This window comes from Drosophila teissieri, chromosome 2L, assembly GCF_016746235.2.
Source record: "Drosophila teissieri strain GT53w chromosome 2L, Prin_Dtei_1.1, whole genome shotgun sequence".
Lineage (NCBI taxonomy): Eukaryota > Metazoa > Arthropoda > Insecta > Diptera > Drosophilidae > Drosophila > Drosophila teissieri.
The window spans coordinates 19,482,722-19,509,297 of NC_053029.1; the positions used below are offsets into that span (position 1 = coordinate 19,482,722).

Consider the following 26,576-nt stretch of genomic DNA (forward strand, 5'->3'; position numbering starts at 1 on the left):
ATTCTGTCTAAGCGTGGAATCAAATATTCGCCTACCCGATCAAATGAATTAGAAATGAATAAAATTAAGCAAATCAAGTCAATTTAAACCTAATCAGCGTCAAGTAAATTAAACATACAATGTTTCGACCTAATTTTTCTCACGGTGCAGAAAAGCTTATCCGAGACTTTAACCAAAGTGTTGATCTTAGCTAAGTAAAGGTTTTCTCCATGTATAGAAGTTTATCAACTAGATTTGTAAACAGTCAACGTATTTAAAATAATGTTATTCGATCTACTTTTGGTTTTTGCAACTTTATTAAAATATGTAAGCTTTTTATTTCTTCTTCTTTTTCCCTTTAATTTGCTTCTGTTTTCCGACCATTGTTTAAATTTCTATAAGATGCAAATCCCAACCTTTTCTAAAAAACGGATGAAATTCGCTTTTAAAAAACTGTATAATATATATTTTTATTAAAAAAAAGACAGTCAGTCTTTGTGCAACAAATGTACATGGATAAATGCCGCGTTTACAATCGTTCTCGCTTCGTTTTCCACTTTTCATGCTTATACTCTTGTTTTATTTTGGTTGTAAGTACGGTTAGGGGAGGAGGGATCTCTCTTGTAGTTGATTAAGTTATAGTTATTTATTTTCTCGATTCTTTCGTTTCCGTTTAAGCGATACTATTTTGGTTCAAGTCCTTGTGTTTTATGTACATATTTAAACTAAATTACGAGCTACAATTACTAGTTTGTGTGTTTGTTTGTTTTTGTGTGGGTGAATCTCGCATTGAATTATATGTATGTAAGTACAGTGTGTGTGTTGCGTGTGGCGTGTGTTACAATAAATATCTCTAAGTTTAAGAATTCCTTAGGTGCTAGCATACATACATACAAAGCTGCTAGGCAGAGGGGCGGCGGGGCGACGGGGCGTGGCTCGAAGGGTGTGCATTTCAGGGGAAGGGGCGGGGAAGGCAGCTGCTACAAATACCGGACTTCGGGAAATTAACTAACATGCATACACATATACATACTTACAGGTCTGTCTCGCTTTTCACTTTCATGGATATATGTATGTCGATTTATGATTTTTATACAGATTATACATATGTGCTTTACATTTCTACTGGCCTTATTAAACAGTTGTCTTAAAAAATGTATTTCCGTCAAGTCGGTCAATGTTTTGTTTGAGAAACGAAAAATGAAATTTTAGCTGTTACCATGCCATTTCTTAGCAGGTTCTTGCCCAACATCCATGAAAACGAAATCCTCAACAGACCCGCTGGACAAGTCGATTATACAGATACAGGTATGGTTACGGCTAAGGCTAAAGTCTACAGATACGGCCTAAAAGCTACAGGAACTAGTGCTAGTGCTAACTCGTAAAGTTATAGCTGCGCAACGCCCTGCCGGGCATGGCCAGCTCCACCTTGATGTTGGCCGTGGCCGTCACCTTGGTGGTGTTGCTGTCCGAGTGCGTCGTCTCCACCGTCACCTCCGGCTGCACCACAATGCTCTGCAGCTCCGGCGGGTAGGCCGCCGGGAAGGGGGGCGGTGGCGTGGTGGGCGGGCCGTGGTGGTGGTGGTGCTGCTGTGCGGCGGCCTTGTGGTAGGCGGGGGGCGGGGCAGCATAGGAGGCGGGCCGCGGTTCCCGCGGTTGGTAGCTCCAATCGTTGGGCATTTGGATGGACGAGTTGCTGGACTTCCAGGACTGCGGCTCCTCGGTGATCGTCGTCAGCGATGGATCATTAAGGTCCTTGTGGTGGTGGTGATGCGACTTCTGGCAGCTGCCTCGCGAGGACCGCGATCCCTGCACCACATAGGATTTGCCCGATCTCTTGCTGCTTCGCACGGGAAGCGGAGAGGGCGTGGATATTCGGTCTGGATGCTCCAGTGGCACCAGTTCCGCCTCCGGTCCCACCATGCTCAGGAGGATGGGAAACACCAGCAGACTGTTGCAAGCGCCCACGCACAAGACCACCAGTAAAAGCCAGCAGAAGTGCCTGATCACAAACTCAAAGGGTGAGGTGGAGAGCATGAACACGGCCACTCCGGAGGTCAGCATTCCATGGACCAGTGGTCCCAGGGACATTTGCATGCTCAGCTGGACGCGGCGCTGTCGGTTGCCAACGGATGTCATGAAGCCCTAAAATGGAAAAGATAAGCGATTAAAGAAAGGTCTTTGGAAATCTATGGAAAATCCGATGCTCTTAATGGTCAAAAATGACCAAAACCTATTACTCACCAGTGATATGAGCACATTGAAGCACAGCATCATGCCCACACTGAGGATGAGTATGACTGCCGGAATAGCCGAGAGTTTGATGCCCAGCAGAGTCATGGCACCGAAGATCTGGGCCAGCGAGGCCAGCACGCTGAGGATCACCAGAACGGCGGCCCAAACGGAGAGCAGCAGCAGGGAAACCAATACTAGGGAGGCGAGGAGCACGCAGGCCAGGATCATGGCCAGTGAGGAGCGCAGGGTCATGTACTGCTCCCAGAAGATGAAGGGAATGCCTGGCGATAAATAAATTGAGTGTTAGTTGGGCCCCATGTATGCAGTACTCTGTTCAGACTCACCCGATGGATAGTTGGGCAGGCCGAAGCCCTCGTACTTGACGCTCAGGTCGCGAATATGACCTATCAGGGTCTTGATCTGCGAGGTATCTGTTAGACCGTGAAGGTAAAAGGGCATCTGAGCGTAGACCAGTGGCAGACTCTTGGGTATCTTAAGATCGTACTCGTTGGGTTGGTGAAAATACTGGCGCGGTTCCGGGTACAATTTGCCCTGTAAGAATACAGATACACATTCGTTATAGTAATCTTTAACAGTGGAGTTAAACAAAATATGTTGATATGACGAGAACTAAACGTATGTATTATTTTGGATTTTAATAAGGAGACCCACCTGAGAGGCTCCGTAGGCGAAGACATCGTTGGTGGCCCAAGCAGACAGATAGTTGTAGAAGGCGCGTTGGTTGATGATGCCATCGCTGTTGACCAGGCGGTTGGTGAGAACGAGTTCTTTGTCCACGGGGTTGTCCACATGGCCGGTTTGCACGATGAGCTTGTAGGCCAGGATGGCATCGCTGCTGGCGTTGGGGAACCAGCACTCCTTGGTCAGCCGTCCGTCGCGGTACTCCTCGTCGAATATCTTTTGCAGATTACCCAGCCACTCGCTGAATAGCAGCAGCCAGAAGTCCGGCAGGCCACCGTTGTCGTTCTTGATCACATGAGGCACCCGCACAAATGAATCATGGTAGTCCCTCAGCAACTGCTGCTGGGTGGGGTACTCAAAGTTGCCCTGGGTAACCGCATACATGCTGTAGAACCCGAACAGTCGGGTCTGGGCATCCAGGAACTTGTGCTCGTTGCTGTCCTTGGGCACCAGATCAATAATGTCCAGGCCATCCTGGAGGCGCGTGGAGGCATACAAGCTGGATATGAGGGCCGCCAGGAAACCCATAACGGTCAGGAACTTCACCCAGCTGCGCATGAGGAAGGGTGTGTAGTGCTCGAAGGCGAAGTTGGCCAAGGAGAAGGACGCCAGTGAGTGACTGCTCCCAGGGCTGGCAGCCCTCTGTTCCAGCAAAGGATTCTGGGCGGGCGGCGGCACACGGTTGTTGTTACAGCTCTTCGGATGCCGGGCCCCACGTCCGTTGTTGTTGTTCAGGGGCAGCACCGGAGGAGCCACTTTCGGTTGTTCCTTCCACACCGGGAAACAGCAGCAGAAGATGTCCGCCCTGCCGGCGGTGCGCCTCCGCAGATCCAACGAAATCATGGCCGGAAAAACCAACAGAGCCGCTGCCAAATTGGAGCACATTACGATGGCAGCCTGCAGGCAGAATACCTTCAGAGCCGGCACCGGAATAAAGGCGGCCGCAAAGAAGGATCCCGCCGTGCTGCAGGCACCAAACAGGATGCTCGGTCCCACTTTCTTGAGGATCAGCTTGGTCTGCTCCCGCCGATTGCTCTCCGCATAGGCAGCGGTCAGCATGAAGATGTGGTCCACGCCCAGACCTAGGGCCAAAAACGGAACCACCTGGGTGCTGGCGGCATTGAAAACAATGCCCAGCAGGGCTGACAATCCCAATCCGGCGGCGGTACTGAAGCACATGAGCAATACTCCGGCCACACCCACACTGCTCTGGCCACGGACGGGGTCCCTCCAGCGGAGGAGCGTGCAGAAGGCATACAGAACGGTGACGGCTACGCCAATGACAATGGCCAGGGCGCTGGGATGGGAAAACTTGGCCAGGATGTCATCCAGAGCAGCCGAGCTGAACACGTAGATATCGTAGTTGGTGGCGATTCTCGACTGTTTACGGAGCAGCTGTTCCACCTCCCGGGAAAAGTTGCGCTGCCAGGCGCTCAAGACCTCCGCGGCCTTCTCCTGCGTCCATCCGAGATGGTGCACTTTGTAGTTGTCCTGCCACTGGTCGTACATTTCCTTCTCGGTCATCAGCTGCACCACCGACTGCAGGGCCTGGGCCTTCCTCAAGTGACCGCTGCGGTTCCTCTTCGCTCCGCCCACAATCAGCTCCTCTGGCCAGTGCATGTGCTTCGCCGCATATCCGTAGCATCCTCCGGATAGGATGGCTCCCACGTCCGGCGGCTGGGTGCTGTTCTTGTTCGGCGCCGTGTCCGGGCAATTGGGGTTCAGTGGGTTCAGGCAGGGCTTCTCCATGTAGCCACTACCAATGGCCGCCCGCTTCATGTACTGCTCCACGGTCTCGAAGTCGAAGCTGATCTTTTCCTCGGACATCTTCTGCTTCATGTATTGCATCACAGAGGCGGGGTTCAGGGTGGTCCACAGAAGTCGTTGGTTGAGGCCTCTGCAGAGTGATGATAAGGAAAATAATGGATTAGTTGGATTAAGGAAGTGGCATCTTTAGAATGCTATTATCTATGAGTTCCTGAGAAGGAGAATTTTTTTAAGACGATTACTGACGATGGTAAACAGGAAAATTAGGATCAGTAATGAGATAGTGCTATCAAGTTGAAGCTGGGATAGCTGGGATAGTTAGTGTTAAATTTTTAGTGTTTAATTAAAATCAATTTATAAATATGGTTATAAGAAAGCAGGGATATGTTTACTAAAGAAAGTGAGTTCCCAGCCGTGAAGTGTACCACAAAACTACTAAAGATGTAGCTATGGAATACTTACGGTATAACGACCGCCGATTCCGGGCCCAAGAGCTGGCTTCCCTCCCAGAAACAGTCCAGCGGCGTGATGATCGAGCACGGGATGAGGTGGCGCAGGATCTGCTCGATGTAGTAGATGCCCTCGAAGGAGGGCGTGCTCGGCATGTTGCACATGTCGCGCAGCCCCCACTCGGTGTCGTAGAGGTGCACCTTGACGGCGGTCGCCTTGACCAGGACCTCCAGGTGGGCAAGCAGCGCCTGCGGATGCAGGACGGAGGCGTTCGGGTCGTGGGTCGTCTGGATGAGCAGCTGGTGCGTGGCGGACTCATCCTCGCCGATCGTCTTCTGCGTGTAGGCCAGTTCCGCCTCCAGGCGGCCGCCCTCCTGGATCCACAGCTGGTGCACCTTGGAGTGTATCTGGGCGCTCTTCAGGCCGACGCAGAAGGTGCTCAGCACCAGGATCGCCACGAACAGCACCTTGCCCGCGTGCTTCTGCACGGAGCTGCCGAGGGTTTCGAGGTGGGACTGGAATACTGATCGCAGATAGATCGCCGTGCGGCTGCCACGCGCCTTGCCCTGCAAAACGCAACGAAATACGGAATTTAGCACTCGGTTTCTGGCTTTATTTTAGATATCCCTCACTGTCCCCGCTGCCATAAATAACGCATTAAAATTATAACGAAACAGCGTGTGGCCATATAATTTATTTGCTCTGCTCCCAATGAAGCCCGTCCGCACAGGGGTGTGGTCTGAAAATCTTACTCTTGGCCGAACTTTAAATATGAAATGGAACTGAGGGACACCAAATATAATTAAAATATTAACAGATTATATACTGCCATCTGGTTTCGTAAAACTATGCCATTTTTGTCCGTGAATTGTTTACATTCCATCAGCTCCCCACGCCCATGCCACCGGACCCCACCCAGAGCCCCGATCCCAGATCCCTAGTCCCAGATCCCGAATTCAGAGTTCAGAACCGTGGGTCCACGAGAACAACACAGACGCCGATGCCGTCATTGGCGGGCTGAGAAAAGGCGAACCTATAATCGCCTGCTTGGGCAATTGGATCGATCGCTGCACAGGCTTTGGGCCTGGCTCAAACAACAACCTCGAATTTCGTGCTGCTTCTCCATTCTTCAGCTGCTGCTGCTGCTGCTGCTGCTGCTGCGCTGCACGGAAACTGAACCCCTTTCCCCAAAAAAAAAGAAAAAAATAAAAGAAGCATGAAAAAATAATAATGAGGCTCGCGCTAACGCTAACGTCTCAATCGAAGTCTTAGCCCAACAATCAGAGAAACAGTGGTACGAGAACATATTAAACGGAACTGTATTACAAAGAAAACTTGTTTATAACTTCTAAGCATTAAAGTCTCAAAAATGCCATGCAATTTAACTTTAAATACGATTGCTGATAAAGTAATTAGTAATTAGCAACCTCAAAAATATTTACAACACTCCTTTGACAGCTAGCAACCCTATTAACAAGTACCAAATTTATCAGTGGATAAAATCTTTACAAAACAAATTCTTGACAATAACTTGAAATCAAAGTGCCCACTGATCCCACTGTGCAGCAACTGTGGCGCACCCAACCAAGTCGGGGATCGAGGCATCCAATAACGCATTCCGCACAGACCCAAACTCGAATCTTCTCGAAGTTTGGCTCCTCGTTCTGGCGTCTCTTCGCTGCTGCCGCCCTTTATCGCTTTTCACAGATTTTTCTCGGGCCCAGCCGGGTTTTGACCATCGAAAAGTGTAGAAAAAGCTGCAGCCCATAGGAATGGCTTATTGTTTGGTCTTCCGAGCGTTTTACGACTACCGTTAAGATAGAGCGGCAGCCACTCGTACATATACATATATGTACATATGAGGATCCGGGATATGAACCCTCATACACATGCAGGATAGCATCCTGCACTTCCTGCTGCTTGTTTATGCAACCCGGTTAGCTATACATATACATGCATACATATTCAGGCACTTCCGCAACGCAGGGAAAATAAGACATCAAACGCGGCACGCTCAACTTTGTCGCCATTAATTAAGTCGTTGGCGGCACATCCACTTTGAGACTGCCTGCGGCGACCTGTTCGTGGAATTTTTCCATAATTTTCCCCGTCCGAGGTGCGCAAACAAAAGATGCACACGATTCTAGGAATCCCTGGCCGCAAAAATAACACGGTTGCCTCTGCGCAGGCCGGCCCCTTGGGGCGGCAGGGTATAAAAATAAAGTTAATCTAGATTTGGCCGGCACTCCAGTGGCTCGCAAACTGTGTGCCTCAAAATTGAGCCATCAACGCTTGTCAGCAGCCGTCTCTTTCGCTCCGCTCGAGCCGCCTCTTTCGGGGCCTTCGCAAAACTGCTGCTCGAGCTGTGTGACATATCATCAATCTTGGGCTGTTTTTGCCTTGCGTGCCACTTTTCCCTGCTCTCTTCCCTCAGATTCGGATTCAGATTCAGATTCAGTTTCTGCCCACCCCCGCAGCTTTGGTTCGCTGTGAGGAAATGTCACGCATTGATTTATGATCCTGCCCGGGGTTTCCTATGCTGCATTTTCAAATGAAAATGTCAGCTCTTTGTTGCTGTTGCTCTTGCTGCTGTTCAGCTTCAGCGACAGCGACTGCGACAGCTTCATTAGAAATGCGCACACACAGCCGCTCGAGGTTCTCCAGCCTCCCTAATCCGTTGCCAAGAAAGGAGGAGGAAAGAAGACAGGCTAAGAACCCTGGGCCCGGTCCCACGTCGAATGAGATCGAGCGAGCAGCCAGACGGTGTCCGAAAAAGACGAAAACAGTTGGGAACAGCAGGTGCAGGTAGAGCGGAGATGGGTAGAAATGTATCACAAGTACACGGAGAAAAATCGATATTAACAGATTCAACTATTTCCTCATATATATTATAGGTTATCATACCAAAAAGGATTGTACTAGAACTTGAATACCCAAACCAAGAAGATGGTGATTTACCTTACTCAAGTTTAAGTGATATTTATAATATATGTACATATGTATTTGTATGCCCATTTCTAAAATCAGTGTGTTTGAAGTTTTCCGTTCTCTTCTGTAAACAATCTCGAAATCTCCGCATCACGCATCAATCAATCAAAAGATCAGACCCATCAACTGGCGGGGCAAAAATCGAATTTCCTGCGGCCCCCCACAGCGCCTGACTACTTAATTACACGGACGGCTTCGGGAACCGCTATAATTTTGAAAATATATGTACATATATAAAAACTTTTCCATGCCATTTGGAAATCTGAAAAGCACTTGAGTCTGAGTCTCGGTCGTATATGGTGCGTTGGGCCATAAAATAAGAGCGCACCCAGTTATGCCGCAATAAAAATCGAATGCAAAACCACAAAAACAGCATTTTTAGCATAAAATGAAATTCAATATGGCAGACCACCCAGACGAATCGAATATGAATAGGGCATCTATGGAATTGTGTATATGGACTATATGGACAGGCGATTCCATTGCGGGCCAAATTTATGGATTGTGCGAGCGCGTGAATCACTTGCGGGGAATCTTTTGAGATCTTTTGATTCTGGCTCAAGGGATTACTGCTGACTGCTCTATATATGGAATCTGTGATACGGTGGGCTGGGTGTGAGTGTCGCAGCTTTCCCATGTTTCTCACGTAAGCGTGTGCCATAAAACTTGTAGCTACCATAAAAGTTATATGCCACTTGATAACGTTTTTGAATACGAAATCTCCTGCATTGCCACATCCGACCTTACGTGTATCTCATGGTGGTTACCCTTTCTTATTTTTCCCATCTCGCCCGCCCGGCATTTAAATGGAAGAGTGTTTTTTTCTATTTTCACATGCCATTCACACAGCTGCGGAGGCTGTCAAACAAAATAGCTATGGAAATAGATATAGTGCGTCACGGACGGACCTATTTTTTGTTTATTTTTAGCAGGGATATGGAATTCTTTATTACATTTAGCGCTCCGTACAAATTTTTCCGTATATTGGGCGCCATTAAGGACCACACACGGCACACGCATTTGACTGGTTGAACAGCAGACGTAAATTGATTTCGAGGCAATTAAAAATGAGGCCCAAACGAATGTGAAACCGTTGAATGCAAATTCCTTGTTGCCGCCAATATATGGCGCCCCCAAAACGTGACTAGCAAACCGTCTGTCGCATTTATTACCATTTTATGCTCTTTACTTTTTGCAGCGAGCCAGTCGAAAAAAGGAATAAAAACATATTTGCATGCCCGTAAAGCGAAATCGTTAAAAAAAAGATTTGAAGGTCACAGTGCGGCTCAGGTGAGCGGCCATGCAGACGGTTTACAGTTAACTCCAGAAGCGCCAGGTGCAAAACACACAAACCACAAGAGGACCACCGGCATGGATACCCGATTATTTTCCCTCTCTCTGGGCAGTCTGTCAAGAAAGTTTTGTAATCACTTCGATTTCAACTGAAGTAAAGTTCACCTGCCCTGCGATCTGGAGAGGCCGTAACAATTTTAATTTCTTTATTATTTCGTCTGAAAATCGAAAACGCAGCCTACCTGGCCGCCGGCCCTCACAGGTACACACGCACTCCACGATCCACTCCCGATCGTTTGCCATCGTATCGTATCGTATCGAGTTCGCGTCCGCGTCCGCGTCCGTTCAGCGGAGTTTTGTCCGTCCGTCCGTTCGTGGGCCTCTGTCCGTTAACTGCTTTTTCAGTGAATTCCGTGATTATTGCTTGAATGTTTCTTTCCGGTATTCGCTCTCTGTCACTGTGCCTGGTGTCTGCAGTATACCTTTTTCTGGCTCGGCTCTAGGTCTTGATCGTAAGTAAGCCCCTCTCTGGGGTTTCGAGTTTTTCGGCCTGTGCTCGGTATTTGTATGCTCGGTATGCGTATAGGTATGGTTATGTGTATGGGTATGGGTATCGGTATGGTTATAGGTATGGGTACGGGTACGGGTACGGGTACGACAGCGTGCTGTGTGGTCGAGTTAATGTCTTCATAATTCTCCTGATTTTTCTTCTCTCTCTCTCTGTCGACCCGTTGTTATGTCTTGCTTCGCCGAGACCTTATACTGATGAAGACAATAACAGTTTTATGTGCGGCTCGACTCTCGGCCAAAGTCGCTGCCGTCCGTCCCTTCCCTAATGAAGCCCAAGCTGTGGCCGCCTGTACAACAGCATTTCGTGTTTTTTCCTCGGTTTATTTTCATTTTTTCCCTCACATTTTGTATTTTTTGTTTTTTGTGAGTTCCAGTTTCCCGCGCCAGCTGCAGATGGCAGATCAAGTCAAGTTGGCCACGTTGGTGCGTCGAGTGTGTGGGGCCCCGGCAGATGAAGCTGTCAATTGTGTGATCACTGTGTGGGAGTTATGTGGGCCATTGGGCTCACTCGAAGGGGAAAATAAGTTCAAACCCCCGATAATGGGTCGAAGGAGTATGTTAAGTGGCACTGCTGTGTCTTTATGAATGGGGGTAGAGTGTGCCCATGCAATCCGATTAAAAGTTCAAATGAAAATGGAATCTAAAGACTTCATGGAACTAAGACTGCATACCTACTGCAAAACGAAAAGCAGTTGCCTAATTCTTCTGTACGAATACAATTTTTAATAGGATGCATACATATTTTCCAAGCCATATTTAAATGACATTTCCCAGAAGTGGAAAATTCTGGGCGTGCACACCTTATCGTGTTTTGCTTTCAACACGCCCAGCATGTCAAATTACAGTTAACTTGCTAAGCACTTCCCTTCTATGTATCTCTATCTGTATCTCCGTCGAGGTCCCATTCCCTCCACGTAACCCTAAGCCGGAAACGCCTGTAGGCGTGAGATATCTTCATCGACATTGTTCTGCGACCTTCTGGGAAGCGAAATCCCATCGATGGATCTATACTACCCTGCTGAAAGGGAATAGCAATTTATGCAGGTATCGTCCCGCCGACTATCTGTGTCATTCCTTGGGGGAGTTTGCTCAGGGATTACTCTCCACTCTCCACTCTCCACTTGAGATCCAGACTCACCCTCGCCCTTACTTTCGGTCCAGTCCTTTGATCTTTCCTTTCCGTCTTGTTTTCAATTTTTTTTTTGGTATTTTGTGTTCGTAAATATTTCATATGTATTAAATTGTATGGTTCTGAACTGTATTTTATTTGCGTGGAGCTATTGCTATCTGAACTCCCTTCGCCACTTGAAAATATCAAATAACAAATATTGATCACGAGTGTGACAATGATTTATTTGCCTTACACCTACCATGCTCGAGATCTTATCAAACAGATAACGATCTAAAAATTATAATATTTGACTTACGGTCTGAAAGTCAATAGGCCGCGTTATCTGGCTGAGGTTGGGGTTTTGATTAAATATTAAAGTTACCTACAGAGTTGATTAAGACAGAAAGAATAGCGTCTGACTTTTACAGACGCCAATTTTTGTCTGATTTGCATTAAATATGATTTTAAACGCATACTCTGTGTTTAAGGATAAGGCGATCATTCTTATTCTGCAAAAAAAACTGGCAATTTTCATGTTTACTCCAATAAATAGGATGCTCTTGTTGATAGTCAATTTCAAAGTTTGTGCCGATAGGCTACTGGTTTTTGTTTTTGAAGATGTTTCCTCTTACTCTTGGATATGTCAATTTGATAAATGTTTGCCCCTTGTCTGTGTGAATGCCACAAATATTTGTGTTTGTGTTTGTTTTTCGTGAGCAGTTGTGAAAAAAGCGAAACGGACACGGGATCGCCGGACATCTCCAGGAATGACTAAACAAATTTATAGCCCACTGGGAGCGAAGACTTCTTCCAAATGCCGCCAATGTTGCTCAACTTCCTGTGCAAAGTGTGTGCGTTTCGGTGCGAGTGTGTTTGCCTTACAATTGGCACAGCAAACATGGTGGTGGAGTGGAACGAAGAGGGGGAAGGGGGTAGACAAGCGATTTCATTCATGAAATCATATGTATCTTATAGATACAACGAGCTCTGTCGCGAGTACATGGGCTGCATCGATAGTGCGGCATTGCCTTAAGTGAGATTTCAGTCTGTGCGATTTCAGTCGCCGGACTTAGGGCAAATAATAAATAAATATCAGCGGACAGCCGATCGGATGGATTAATGCAGCTATGAGATACTCTAAGTCAAAACAAAATGGTGAAAGAAGTGATTGGATGAGCACACATGGAAACATGCATTTTATTTCTTAAGGAGTTCCATAAACAAAAAATAAGTTATCTACCATACGCTAGAAATATACATTTAAATGAAATCAAAAATTATATTAAACAGGCAAAATCACTTTCTAATGCTTAACAAAATCCAAAAGATTTGCAACGTCATATGTCTACTATATGGGTATATAGATAATAAGTTTAAGTGACCAGCAAATAATTATATAAAATTAAAATCCTGGCCTAAGTATTTTACTAATAATTTAATATCTCGATCCACAAACAAACTTAATCACCCATTCGTTATACCCTCAAGTGGATCACCTGGGTTGACTAAGTATTTCTCGGCTTCATTTGGTATGCATATCATGAACTAAAACGTCATCCTTTCGAAGACAACGCAGACCGCCCAGCAGCAAAAATTAAACTTTTTCCCAAGAAGTAAATAAACAAAGGTAATAATAATAATAATAATCGCGTTCGGTTATTTGCATACTCCAAAAACAGAAAAGAAGCAAGCGCACTACGAGCCTTCGCCAGCTTTGTTAGACGATTTTAATGTCTTAATATATTTCGTTAAATTGAGTCATTAAAATAAATCGCCATCGACGATGATGATGACGACGTCGACGACCACAAAAGACGCTGACGATGTCGGCGCCATCACGATCGATCGTTTGCCACAACTTTCCAGTGGAGTTCAGGATGGGGCAGAGTCAAAAGCACGTTACAACCGAGCCCCGAGAGACTTTACGAGAAATAATTGAGATGCACACACACACACTCAAGCGGAGAGGGCAAAAACAAGAGAATAACCGACTCGACGAGGGGAATCGGAGGGTAAAACGGGGGAACAACAACAGAGTAAGACACGCCACGCGGTCGCCAAGGAACTGCAACTGCAACAATGATGAAGACATCAAGCTGTAAAAAGCATCAGCGAACCAGCGAGAAAACTTGAGGCGGTCCACACAGAAAAATTGAGTTTTCCCCCAAAATGTGTAGTCTTTCTTAGCATTTCAATTGAATTCCGCTGTCGTAAAGTAAAAGGGGTTAATTCAGAAATCAACGCTGTATGGCAATTGGTATCACATAGCCATTAAATGTAAATTATTCCGAAACAGGTGTTTGTTTTCAGTGTAGTGGCACACAGTTTGGCATTCACTGCTTGCGCAGAGGCAGCAACAACAAAGCGCGTGCGTCAGTGAAATTTTTTCCTTGCCTCTTTTCTTTTTTTCCGCTTTTTGGGCCACCCGCATTCAATGGCCCGATCCAAACCCGAAAAACGATCCCTGGTTGCTTCATTTGCATGGGTGGGAATAACAACAGCGAACTGAAATGCTTTTGGCAACGAATATGGGTATAATGATTGCATGCTCCTCTTTCTTAGAGATCCAAACTATTGGGGATGTTATGAAGGGCATGTTTTCAATTACTTTTAAATTCGAATTAAAAAATTGTTAAAGTGTAATGAAAATATGAGCGCCCAAACATATAGCCTTTCATTTATTGACATACAATTAATACTAAAAATTCAAAGTGAAAATGTTGCTAATCTAATACTGCAGAGCCAAAAATCCAATTGTTTTGAAATTCTAACGATTACTCATTACGTCCCGCATGCTTCTAATCAATCTGCGAAGAATTCCCAACCGCAGTCGCCTCACAACTCGTATCACAGAGCATCTGAGGATCGTTGAGTGGGGCGTTGGGGCGTGGGGAAGGCTCCGAAAAGAGCGGCTGGAGGGGGGTGGCCAATGGCAGTCCAGCCAGCAGCATCACGTACGAAATGACTCTCGCGGAAACCTCGGCGCCCACCCATGTTGGACAAGCTCACAGATACGAACCTACACCAGCGGAATACTGGGCAAGTTGTTGCTGGCGTTGTTTATTATTTTTGCTGCGGCTGCTAAAGCTTTTTGCCTTTTGCCTTTTCGGCTGCTTTCGATTGCTGGACGTAACTCCTGCTGCTGCTGCTACTGCCCAGTTTTTGCCTAGCTGTTTTTGGCGCTCGCCGCAGTTGCAGTTGCAGTTGTTATTGTTATTGTTTCGGTTAGCGGTCGGGCCCGCCGTGCACAGTAGCTCCAAAGTAATGAAGTTGTCTGTGGATATGTCCGTCTGGACTCGGATCGGTCGGGTTGGGCTAGGCGAATCGACTTCGAAAGTCCTGCTGTTCGAAAATAGATGTGGATTGATGGCGGTGCACAGAGAACAAATACTAACAAGATTGGTATATCGTTTTGGACTTCACCGAAAAGAGTATTCATCTACTTATACGGCGAATAGTTTCATATAAATGTCTATATTTGGAGGTAAATCCTCCACGCTTTTTATGTCTAGAGAATGAAATAGCTAAATTAGCATATAAGCCGATTGGCGTGGATTTCAACTAATCACTGTAATTAATAGGCTGCCTGGCAAACGAACATCAGACAACTATATTAGCCAGTGAATCGAGCAAAGGAAAACGAAACGAATGAAACGACTGGCGAAGAAGACATCAGAGACGAAAAAACGCGAAAAATATTGCGAGAGATATTGGCAATAAAATTTATTGAAATCTGTCCCCGCGACTTAATGGCCGCATTAAACAAAAGTCGCTGCGCTTCGGCTTTACAGTCGAACCTCTACATAATGTCTGAATATTCTAAAAACAATAATTAGACAATTTAACAGTACAGAGTATTACGAAACGAACATTTCAGGATTCGAAGTATTTGGATATATAAGTGATAACATATAAAATTTTAAAGTTGTCAAAATACATACTTCAAAGAACATTCTTTATTTAAAGAAAGAGTGATTCCTTGTAGTATCTGTAGGTATCTTTCTAAAGAACCAAATTTGCTATATGAAATTTCTTTCGATTTAAGATTCTAAAGGTTGTTCCGAATACGATTTATGAGTTTCATAGAACTCAACAGCGATCCTTTATAGTGGAGGTGCACTGTAGTTGGTCACTCACCTTATCTATCTGATCGAGCGCCACTTGGGCGTCCACCCAGCTGGTGCGTATGTAAAGATCCGAGAATAATTTCTCATCGACCACATCGCCGTGTGTGTCCGGAACGCGTGGGAGGCTGTCGCGGTCCATTATGGTTATGTTTATAGCCGGATTCCGGACGTAATCGCGTGGCGGAGATGTGCAGATGGGAGTGTGCTGTGGGATCGGTGTTTCTACAGTGCCTGCCGTTTGTCTGCGTCCGGGAACTGAGACTTGGGAGGCAGTGTGTGGATTGTTCGTGGACTTTCGTTTCGATTAATTGTTATTGGAATCTCGTATTTTGTTTGGCTGCATTTTGCACTGCACTCCGCATTTTTATTTTTAATTATTTTGTATTTTTGAATGAAGAGACTCTCTCTCCCGCGCTCTCTCGCTCACTCGCTGAGCACGCTGTGTATCTGAGCTCTCGTTTGGTTTTGTTGTGATTGCTGGCTTCGCTTTTGCTGGGGTTTTTCGACGATTAAAACGCGGTTTTTGGGTTTTATCTTGGGCACAATTTCTCAGGGGAATTTGACAGAAATTTCACACATCATTTACACATGGAAAAGCGGCAGACGGACGACTCACGTATTCGGTTTTCTCTCTCGTCTTTCGCTCTTTTACCTTTACTTTACTTTTCACTTGGCGACGCACACACACATACACTGGCTGGTTGGCTGGCTTTTGTTATTTGTTAGTGCCTGGCATTTAATCCATGAACTGCGGCTCGCATTCGTGATTTACAATATATTAGCTCTTCCACGAGTTCTGTGATATCTAATTTGTTAGTAGTGCCAGTAGTCGGAAATACAAATAACAAGTCGTCGCGCTCCGCACTTACAACCGTTTCGTTCGAGGATCGCACGCAGTCTGAGAGATGTATCTGTATCTCGTGGATGCGGCAACAACTTCATTAGGCAAGCGAGAAACACTCTCTCTCTCGCTCTTCGGGCGTCTGTGTGCACTGTTTTGCGGCTGTGTGCGTTGGCGACACTCACACTCGCACACACACGCTCTCCCCACTCTCTCTTGCTCTTTTGTGTTGTGAGCGGCCATTTTGGTTTGAGAACGCTCTCTGCGAGGGCTGATTTAACGGTAGCTCAACACAGAAAATACCGAGGGGAGTTTCAAGAGTTTTACGAGGAAATACCAAATTTGGTGTGGGCAAATTTATAATTTATCTACTATTTTTCAGTAAATAATAACCATTAAAAGCATTCTTAATATAAGTATTTAATCATACTACCAGGTATTTTTTTTAATCAGAAATAAATTAGAGCTGTTTTATACATGACTTGGTAATATTGAAGCGTTCCGCATTAATAATTAGGAATGTTTTATCTATACGTAATTCTTGAGCTTACGAATTTATTGCTGGGAACCGACAGTTTTCTTTAAGATATACAAATAAACACTGTAATATAACATTGGCTGTGTAGGTCTAAGTTACCCAGATAGCTCCGCCACAAGCACGCTAATTTCTATTGTTGTTATTCGCATGCCTTCATTTTGTTTTTTGCACGGACCACCCAAAGTGCTTTGGCTGCTGGTTTGTTGTTGCCACTGTGGTTTATTTTCGTTGCAGTGTGGACCACCCAAAAATAAATGTGTTGCTGCCTTCATTAAACTGAAACCGCCAAGCGTTGTGGGTGGTCCCCACCCCACCGCTTCGCTCTGCTGACGTCGGCCTTCAGCGTCGGCAGCGCTGCTCATTGGAGCTTTCGTCTCCGCGCGTGTGTGTGTGAGTGCATTTGTTTGGGGGAAGCGCGTGCGTGGCAGGCTCAGGCTGTGTTCGTGCCGCGAACTGTTGGCAAATTTGTTAGCTTTACATTGCCTATGTTGTTGGTTTTATGGATCTTGTTGCTGCCCCATGCGCTGATGTCTGTTTTTGCATGTTCCGATGCTAAGTTATGAGCGGCAGAATCTTTTGCTTTTCGCTTGCCTTTGTTTTTGCAGCATCTTCCCCCATGAATCACAAATATGAGAGGGGTTATGAGTGTGAGAGGACCACACAAGTAGAGTTGTTATTCGCGGCAACTTAAAACACAGAAAAAATTGTATGTTTATTAGGCGTAATCTTTTAATTTTTACTCTTAAATAGACTTATAAGGTATATTATCACTTTTTGAAATCGAATTTATTTATTCTTATTATTTAGTCTTGATTATTTTTTTCGAAATATTCTTTAGATAAATATTTACTGTAAGGTAAAGAACTGAACCACTTAACATTATGTACCACGTTAAAAAGAACACGTTTTTTTTAATTTATTAATAATAAAATACTTATGGACAAACTTGTTTAAATACGACTATTCAATGGAGACGCAACACGATATTTAGTGTGCACATTGAACATAAACGGATTGACATGTGAGCTTAAAAACTTCTTCGGATTTATGAATGGAAAAGCATTTGCTTCTGGTGTTTCTCCGCATTCCACATTACCCCTATTCAATTGAGGCAACAACAACGAAGTAAACAAATAAAAACTCTTCAGAGCGACCAAAAAAATTGGCGCTTGCATCTTCAGCTCCATGGAAATTCAAATTGAATGCAACTGCATAGTCATCGTGCTCCCCTCGTGTCCTCTCTTTCGGGGGAAAAGGAGTGGGAGACGGAGATGTGAATGTGAATGTGGACCCACCACCAAGCGAGCTATTACATTCAACAAACAAGAACTCTCTCTCTCCACTAACTCGCTCACCTGAACTAGCGTTGCAGCACATCTATTTTTTGTTCTCCCTCTCTCTCTTTAAGCTAATCGTTGCCCCACCGCCCATTTCCTTTCTCCCACCACCTCCCGCTCACTCTGCGTGTGGCGCTTTTTGGCGACATGGGCGGCATTTTTTTCTCCACCATGCATATTTTAGCTTTATTTCGCTCTCCCAAGTTTGCGCCATCTTTGGCTGGTTCTCGAGTTTTTGCTCTCCTCTCAATGACTTGCAGTTCGTTTTGCGTCGCTCGATCCGCATGCAGCTCCAATTCCCCAAGAGAGATGAAAAGAGAGGGAGAGAGAGTGATATTCAAACACTCACACACACACACGCAAAATCAGCGCCCGTGTGGCGGCAGCTGCCAATGGACCACCAACGAAGCACAGTTCGCTTTGAGAGCTTCATTTGCCGTTTCGAGGAGAGTGGGAGAGCCTGAGAGATGGGGAGTAAAAAGGGGAGACGGAAATGTTGTTGCTTTTATGGCTGGAGTTGAAGTTTAGATCTCTTCTTTGGCCGCCTGGAAGCAAAAGCGGCTTGTGGTAGGCGTTGATCCACGCTTAACTATCATTCACATTTCCTAGTAACATCATATCGTGCTCTGTTACGAAAAGTGTTTGCCTACTTTGAGGCGCCTTACTCCTCCATAGGTAAAAATATTTCTATATGTTAATATAAATAATCCTTATATTATAAGCAATAACAAGATTTACAATGTGAATGATTCCAAGTGTTTGGTCTCGCCCATTAACCCGCTTTAGCTGGATTCTAACCCTGTTCTGCTCGCTTCACTCTCCGCTTTCTCTCCCTCACTCGGCGACTTTAACGACAGGCTGTTTGTTTTTAATCGTATAATGTCTTAATTTATAGTGCAGCGTTGCCCAGACCCCAGCTGATACACAATCCCCCGTCCCGCGCGCCGATCTCCGTGGCAATGCAATTGCATTTGTCATTGGCCTATAGCGCCATTACCATTACCCGGCTGGTTGTTCTCTCCGGATTCCCCTATTCCGCCGCCACTACCCAATCACAAGGGGTACATAAAGAAACTTATGGCGATCTTGCACGGGGATCAATAAAGTCAAAGGTATCTCTAACATTTCATGGGTATGAGTTTAGCTATAGTCACTACTTGATGTATAGTTATGCTATAAATATATCAATTTAAAGGTTAATATATTTATTTGTCTGTGTTTGAAATTATGTCTTGCAATTATTTTCTGTGTACCTCTTGCACCGCCACTTAAAGCTTAACTGCATTTGCAGTCGCGGATTGCCAGCAATTTTTATGGCTAAATGTTTACGTCGCTGCTGCATTATTGCGGGGCATTTAATGTAATAATTACTATTTGCCACCGGTAATACGTAGGCCGCGATTCGGAGTCCCCAGCGACATGTCGTGTGTGGTTCGGGCGGCTTCCCTTCCGCCTTTCCCCGATGGCCCGGTATCCCGGTATCCCGATCCCCCGGTGCCTGCGGTCTGGGTTTGGGTTAACTCGTTATCTTGGCGTCGGCTTTTGCGGTTGGCTTTGCGATCTGGGGGACCACATCGGACTGAGACTGAGCCTGGAACTGGGCTCGGATCGGCTCGGTTCGGTTATACGTGTAATCAACCGCCACGTCCAATGGCAACCGGCAACCAGCAACCGACATCACCAACTGAGGAACTGGGGAACTGAGCAGTCTGCCCCCGCCCCTTCGACGGTGTGTGTGGCTTTTCCAGCTTCGTGTGTGGTCCTGCCAGGCTTTCAGCTCTGCTTCTCGCAGTGCACTTGGAAAAAATGATGGGCAAAAAAGTAAACAATTTGCTTCATTATTTATTATTATATTATTATCACAGCCCGTAATTAGGAGTTTTTCTGGCTTTAAAGAAAAGTCATAGTGTTGAAGTGCTACGTTAATGTTTTATTGCAATCTAATTTGGTAATGAATTAAATTGTGTTAGTATATTGAAAAAAAGTCTCTAACAATAAAGAAGAACATGTTCTTATATTTCAACCACACTTTGATTGTATTGCTCTTAGATACATTTGGCATTGGAATTCTAAAGTGAATTTAGCGAGCTTATTGTCCAAACTCACCCAAAACTTTTTCAACAGGAAATGTTAATTTTTCAGCGTGTACAACCCCAGTTTCATCCTACTCAACTTCGAGCTGGGACTATTTCGGCTTCGGATTTGGTTTTCGATGGATTTGGCTCTTTTTCTGCGCGGCACAGATCGATGGGTTTTCAGTTATCACTGAGCAAACCCACGCTTGGCGACATTTCAGCCAGAGGTTTGTTTCAGTTGGACTTGAAAGTGCATTGCGGGTGGCCCATCAAAATTCGAGAGGGTTATGAAGTGGGAATTCATTGGCAGTTGGGTGCGCAGCGATTCAGTATATTCTTCACTTTTTGAAGAGGTTTTCAAGACCTCACACTATGATTGATTGGCAATATATTTTGGTTTCTGATCTTTATTAAGGAGATCATTTTGAGAACCCAAATTAAGATGAACAATCTGACATTGCTATATTCTCTTCGATTCTGATCACTTTGAGAAGCCGGCTGCAAGTCCCCAGACCATTAATTCGACCGTAGTCCCCTCTCCGCCGACATCAGTTAAGCACATCGCATAACCCTTTTTGAAGTCGGATGTGTTAATGTGGCTGCAAGACGATAACGACAATGAGCGGGAAGGAGGCGGGCCAACAACAAGCTTAAGATAGATATAAGAGTAAGGCGATAAGCCCGCAACGTCACTGGGTCTGCTGTCTTCGTCGTCGAATCCCCGCAGATCGTTGATATATCCGGGGAGGTGGAGGGTGCAACGGGCTGGCAGGGTTGGGTGTAGGGGTAATGGGGTAGGGTGGAGGCGCGGAATGCCGACGACGCATGCGTTTTGCGTTGGCTGTCAAATTAATTTCACCCGCTGCCCCAACTGCGATTGCGGCGACCATGACGACACTGCGACTGCGTGGGCGTTATGCGCCGAACCTTATTGCCCTGCCCCACCACATCTTTCATACATACATACAGTGCTGGCCGAGAGAATATGGAACTACATACATATGTCGAGGGAGCACTAGCAATATAGACAGAAAACACATTCCAAGTCTTGAGTTCTAAAATGTTGTAAAAATAAAACAAACTATTTCTTTCACGAGAAACCAATTCCGGCTGTTTTATTTTTTTACCCGCAGCTGTCCGGCTATATATACCATCCTCCGAAAACGCATTTTTATTTTGGACTTTGACAATGGACCGGGCGGCACCGCTTGCCATCCTTAGCATACTTAGCCTGGAGAAATCCGAAATGCCCCCAGCACCCGCCGTCTGCAGAATTGGCCCCAAAAGCCACGAAGAACCGACGCGACGCCCCCTCAGCTGGGAATTCGTGGAATGACTGCACAAATCGTTACCTGGGTGGTCTCCAACTCGATTCGATTCGACTTGACTCCCCTCGGCCCGGACATGACTTAACTACACAGGAAAGTATTTTTATAAATTTTGTGTAACAACAAGTCTCTATTCTTGGACTCTAGTGTACTCCTTATATGTTTAGTATCAAAGGAATGTAAAAACATTATGGTGGGCTTTTCAAGTCGTAAGGGAAAATCATTTCGATGGATTAAAACGAAAACTTAAGGTTTTAAATCAATTTCAATATAGACTCCAAATCGTATTAGTTTCGCCCTTTTCTTTAAGTGTGTGGGTACCGGTGACTCGGCCGGTGGTTTATGAGGCACGTGCGCTGGCGTTCGCTGCTCATTGAGTTGCTTATTTACGGCCCGAAGGTATGCCTCGTTACTCCGCAAAGCCCCTGGCCATTTAACCCCACTTCGTGCCCCATCCCACGACCCGTCTTTATTTACACTGCCGTGAAGTGAAGTAGAGTGGAGTGGAGTGGAGTGGAGTAATAAGAGTAGGTACGGTGTGCGTGAACCCAACTAATTGAATGTTGAACCTGCGGGGAATATGAGAGCTCAAACTGGCTGAAGACTGTGTGGTTCGAAGTGTGGGTGGGTGGCAGAACACGATAATAAATCTTAAAAATATATAAGCCTAGACAGTCATTTGCTAATATCGTTCTCTTCTTTGGCTCAACTCAACACCCTACTGGCAGCGAGGAGAAGGCATGTTGTGGTCAACAGTTGTGTGAAGACAAGCTGCAAGACTCGATAGTGGACTTTCGAAAATCCATCCAAAAAGACACCTGGCCAGTGCCCCTGGCCGAGGATCACCCACGTGCAATCGGCAATGCCAAGTACCCAAACTACTTTTCCCACAGCTTAATACGATCAATTAGGCAAATGGCCGGCAGAGTCGTAAAGACCCAACATGCAGCTAGCTTCGGATTTAGATTCGGATTCACTGTAAATGCCGGGACCGTCATAACTCAACGACACTTCACGAGGCCTGCGGAGCTGCGTTGACAACTCAACTTGTTTGGGCCGACATATCTGGCCAGATACGATCGCTACACATCGGCCGGGACCACCAGGCCACCAGTCACAGTCAAATGTGAGCCTGGCCACGGGCCCGCTTTTTACGACTCAAACTCAAACTCAAACTCAAACTCGAGCTCGGATCAAATGAAAATCTCCTTCGAATTGATTTGCAGCGACTGCAGAGCCGGTCGGCCGAGTCCAGCTGTGAGGCTGTCGCTTTTGTGGAAAGGTAGAAACGTTTCAATCGCTCCAGTCCGGAAAATGAAAATCGAGCTCAAACTGGAAATGAGAATGGAAATGAAAATGGAAATGGAAATAGACCCCGACTATGGAGGGACGACCTGACGTGACGCTGCCCCTGCGACCGTATATCATTTGTTTACATTGTATTGAGTTGTTAGCCTGCCGCCCGCTGCCCTCAGCCTGCGTTTTAATTGACCCAGGGAAGGGGGCGGGAACGGACCGCACACGTCGCCCAATATCGGATCTTGATAAGCCCAACCGTGTCCCTGGTCGTCGCAGTCCGAGTCAGGCGAGGGCCGTCATTACTGGCCCAAACAGTTGTTTTAGCCAGCCGTACACCCAGGGAAATAGGCAATATCTATAACCCATTATAGAATGCAAGTAGGGATGATTTACATTATAATCCAAGCTTCTTGTTGGAACTAATAATACTAATTTCTTTCCACTGTGACTTTATTTATTAGCTCCAATGTGCCGGAAGTTCCGATTAGGCCGCTGTGGGCGTGCGCCCATTTATCAAACAAAGTAGAGAGTACCCGTGCCCAGTGGAAGGAATCAAAAATTCCAGCTAATAACTTGATCGACTCCGAAATGCGGGCTCAACTTTGTGGGGGGGTTCGGGGAGTGTGCATATAGAATTTCACTGCTGCGGTAGGTAGAAACTGGAAATGCTAAAAGAAAGAAAGAAGAAACGCAGAGCGCGCGTTAAACCTCTTAAGTTCCCATTCAGCTTTGACAGTTTTTCCAGTTTTTCTAATGTATTGTGGCCGGTGCTGCGCTTCGTCTATTCAGAAGGTTTCGAAAACGCACGGAGACAACGGACCCGAAGACTCGAGACGCCTTTGTTTGGGAACCCACCGGGGAATTCGTCTTGAGACCTATTTGTTTGTTGTCGCACTCGGTGTAATGATCTACGTTTGTCATCCGGAAAGGTTAACTAAACACGGACTCCCATGCATTGCGTGGGAGTAGGCTCTACCGTTGCGAAAGGGGCGGGGACTTGGACTTGGACATGGACATGGACGTGGACGTAGATGTGGATGTGGATGTGCATGTGGAGGGAGTTCCAGCGAACAGATGTTTCAGCAGAAGTGACAAACTGCCTTTAGCGTTTACCCGGGAATCTTTCACTTTTTATGGAATTCATTAGGAACTTGCAAACATATGTACATATATGTATAAGTCATTGTTATAGTAATTCTTTAAGGAAAGCTATAAATGATATGCTTAATATACAGTGTTCTTATAGATTTATTTGAACCCATGCACCCTCTATTTATGTGAGGTTCTTAGCGGAAAAGCAGACAGTTCTAAAATCGTTAGAAGAAATCGTTGAATTGCTATACCTACAGAAATGAATTTATAGTAACTTGCTAACATTTTCAAAGGATCTATTATTTAAAAGACATGAAAGTGTCGGGATAAATAAGTTCGTTCAATTCTTTCGTTTCGAATAGGTTGTACAAGAAAAGTGCAGATTTACGAGATCAGGGAGGACAAAACAATTCGTTCTACCTTCCGAGAACATCGGTTGCCATGATGATGATGATGATGATGATGATGATGGGTCCGCTCGTCTCCGAAGGAGGTCTGAACCCATAACTCATCATTAATAACCGAACCTAAATAAGACGTTTTATTGTTGTAAACCAAATTGAATTCCCGCTGCGAGAGCCGGGCGGAGAAAGAGATCAGGGCGGGCTGAGTGGCAAGCCCGTAGATTATCGATGCGACTGTCCAGATATCTCCTTTTCAGGTGTTACAGCTTGTCGGCACTGGACCAAAGGAATAAGACATCAAAGGCCACTGGGAACGGCCTGTCCGCTGTTATTATTGTTATTATTATTATTGTTGTCTCGGCTCACACTTCCTACGCCAGGGGCAATGTCATAATTAAAACAATTTCGGGCCTCCGCCGTGCCGCACCGTACCTACTGTATACGTATACTCGTATAATCTGATTTGCTGGGAATTCTTCTCGTCGGATTTGCTTTTTTGCGCAAGTGCAAAAGTCGCTGCAGATCAAAGTCAAAGTCGAAGTCAAAGTCGAAGTCGAAGCCATCTCGCCTCGGGCGTTAATCTGGCGTATACGGCTTCTGTTACCTGTTGTCGCTCTGGTTTTTGGTTCGGGTTCTGGTTCTGCTGCTGGTGCTGGTGCTGGTGCTGGTTGTGGCTGTCGATGTCGATGTCGATGAGATATCTCATCCCATTTCATCCAGCTGAGCCGATCTGTCGGCTGATCTGCTGTCGGATCTGCGGTCCGTCCCTCTGTCGTCGCTGGGAAGCGAAACCCTCATCTTACAACAGTTTCCGTAATTCCGTAAAAGCGATTTGTGTTCTTCTTTTGGCTGGACCGATTCTGCGAAACTAATTGATTATTTTGTTTTTTTGCTGGCGGCGACGGAAGACAAGTTAATTTTCTCACACCTTTTTCTACGAATTAATTTGTTTTGCCGGCCATTTCAATGGTAATTTCGGTTAATCAAGGTGCGCTCCCTAATGGAAGATAATCGTTCGATATTTGATTCAAGATTTTTCAGGAAAATCAAGCAAATAGTTCAGCTTATCGACTTTGAGATCTTAAATTGCTTACGAATTTCTGCTGGAAAAACAAGCAGTTTGTACAGTAAATTACCCAGGCAAATATTTGCATAGAGAAGCAACTGCAGACATATAGCTAATATAACCAAATATAGCTCAATTTGACGAGGACGAGGACAAGGCACATCTTTCGCTTCTCTTAGCCCATTAAACATAGTTGGCGGGGAAAGGGAGACGTCCGCCAAGATGAGGGAAACTTTTTGAGGGACCACCACGAATTAACCTACCTACAAATTACGATGGCATGGGGCATATGTGGCATGGGCTAGAAGAGAGTCCCAGATCGGGGTCCGAAATTGACAGACATACAGACATCCGGATCGGTGTAGATCGTTCAGATACACCCGATGTACGAGTATACACAGGCATACCCACAACATGTGCTGCCAGCATTGAATAACCCGAACGAAAACACAGGAAAAGACTCTGCACTCTGCGGTCGCCTTACATTTATTGATTTCATCGCAGAAGAGTGGAGAAGACTCGCGAGGATACGGGTCGGAGTGAATTGTGGACGGAGAAGGACGCAGATTGGTCAGGGAGCTGGGGCAAACGGGTCTTCTGGCTCCGCTGCGCATCGCATTAAGCGTAGAACAGTGGCAGCCGCACAGCCCACAGGGATTTACCCCACACCCATCAACATTTCAACTTAATTCCCTTTTTGAGTCGCTTTCTGTCAGGCCCCAAACCGAAGATGCCCCACAGCTGGCATAGGCGACTGAAGGAACACGGGTTTGGTTTCGGGTAGGTTCGGGACCATAATCACTAATATCAAAAAGTTAACCAAAACACATAATCTAAAATATCTAAGTTATTGCTGACTTAACACTGAAACAGCGGATCCAGAAGAATCTTTTGTGATTTAGCGTATCTTAAAGAGCAACGAAAGATGATCACAAATTGGATAAATTGGATTTTTATTTCAATTCTTGTTTGTACTGAAGAACTGCAAACGATTAATTATCTAACATCTAAGTTTTAAGAAAACGATTATATTTATCGAACCTTTTTCATTGTGATAAAAAGAATTGTATATTTTTCTTAAAGGTCAAAACTTATGGTAAGATTAAGGATACTTAACCGACTGCCATCGTAGTCAGGTCAAATTATTTCATAAAGCCGTTTGGTATCAAATTAGATAGATAGATAGATAGATAGATAGATTAGATAGATATAATCTGAAGAAAATGCCTTCAATTATTAGCACAATTGAGTGCAATAATATTACCATTTCTGGTTTACTCACAATCATAAAGAAGCAGCTCATTGAACTAGTCGGACTGGCCGACATCCCTGGCTTTCCATGTTTGCGTTTCTGATTGCCAAGGTGCTGCCTTC

At 45.5% G+C, this 26,576-nt stretch overlaps 1 protein-coding gene across 2 annotated transcripts; it reads right to left on the minus strand.

The window, feature by feature from the left end:
* Nucleotides 1–425: 425 nt before the first annotated feature.
* Nucleotides 426–26,559, minus strand: LOC122626247 (protein patched). 2 transcript variants are annotated; one of them, XM_043806439.1, is made up of 6 exons: nt 26,485–26,559; nt 5,146–5,699; nt 2,887–4,813; nt 2,559–2,766; nt 2,224–2,495; nt 426–2,124 (listed from the first exon to the last, which is right to left on the minus strand). In XM_043806439.1, exons 1-6 carry the CDS (start codon nt 26,527–26,529, stop codon nt 1,354–1,356), a joined length of 3,777 nt encoding a protein of 1,258 aa, XP_043662374.1. In that variant the 5' UTR covers nt 26,530–26,559; the 3' UTR covers nt 426–1,353. The 2 variants fall into 2 exon arrangements, with proteins under 2 accessions (XP_043662374.1, XP_043662373.1); XM_043806438.1 differs by lacking the exon at nt 26,485–26,559 and adding an exon at nt 15,233–16,101.
* Nucleotides 26,560–26,576: the final 17 nt, after the last annotated feature.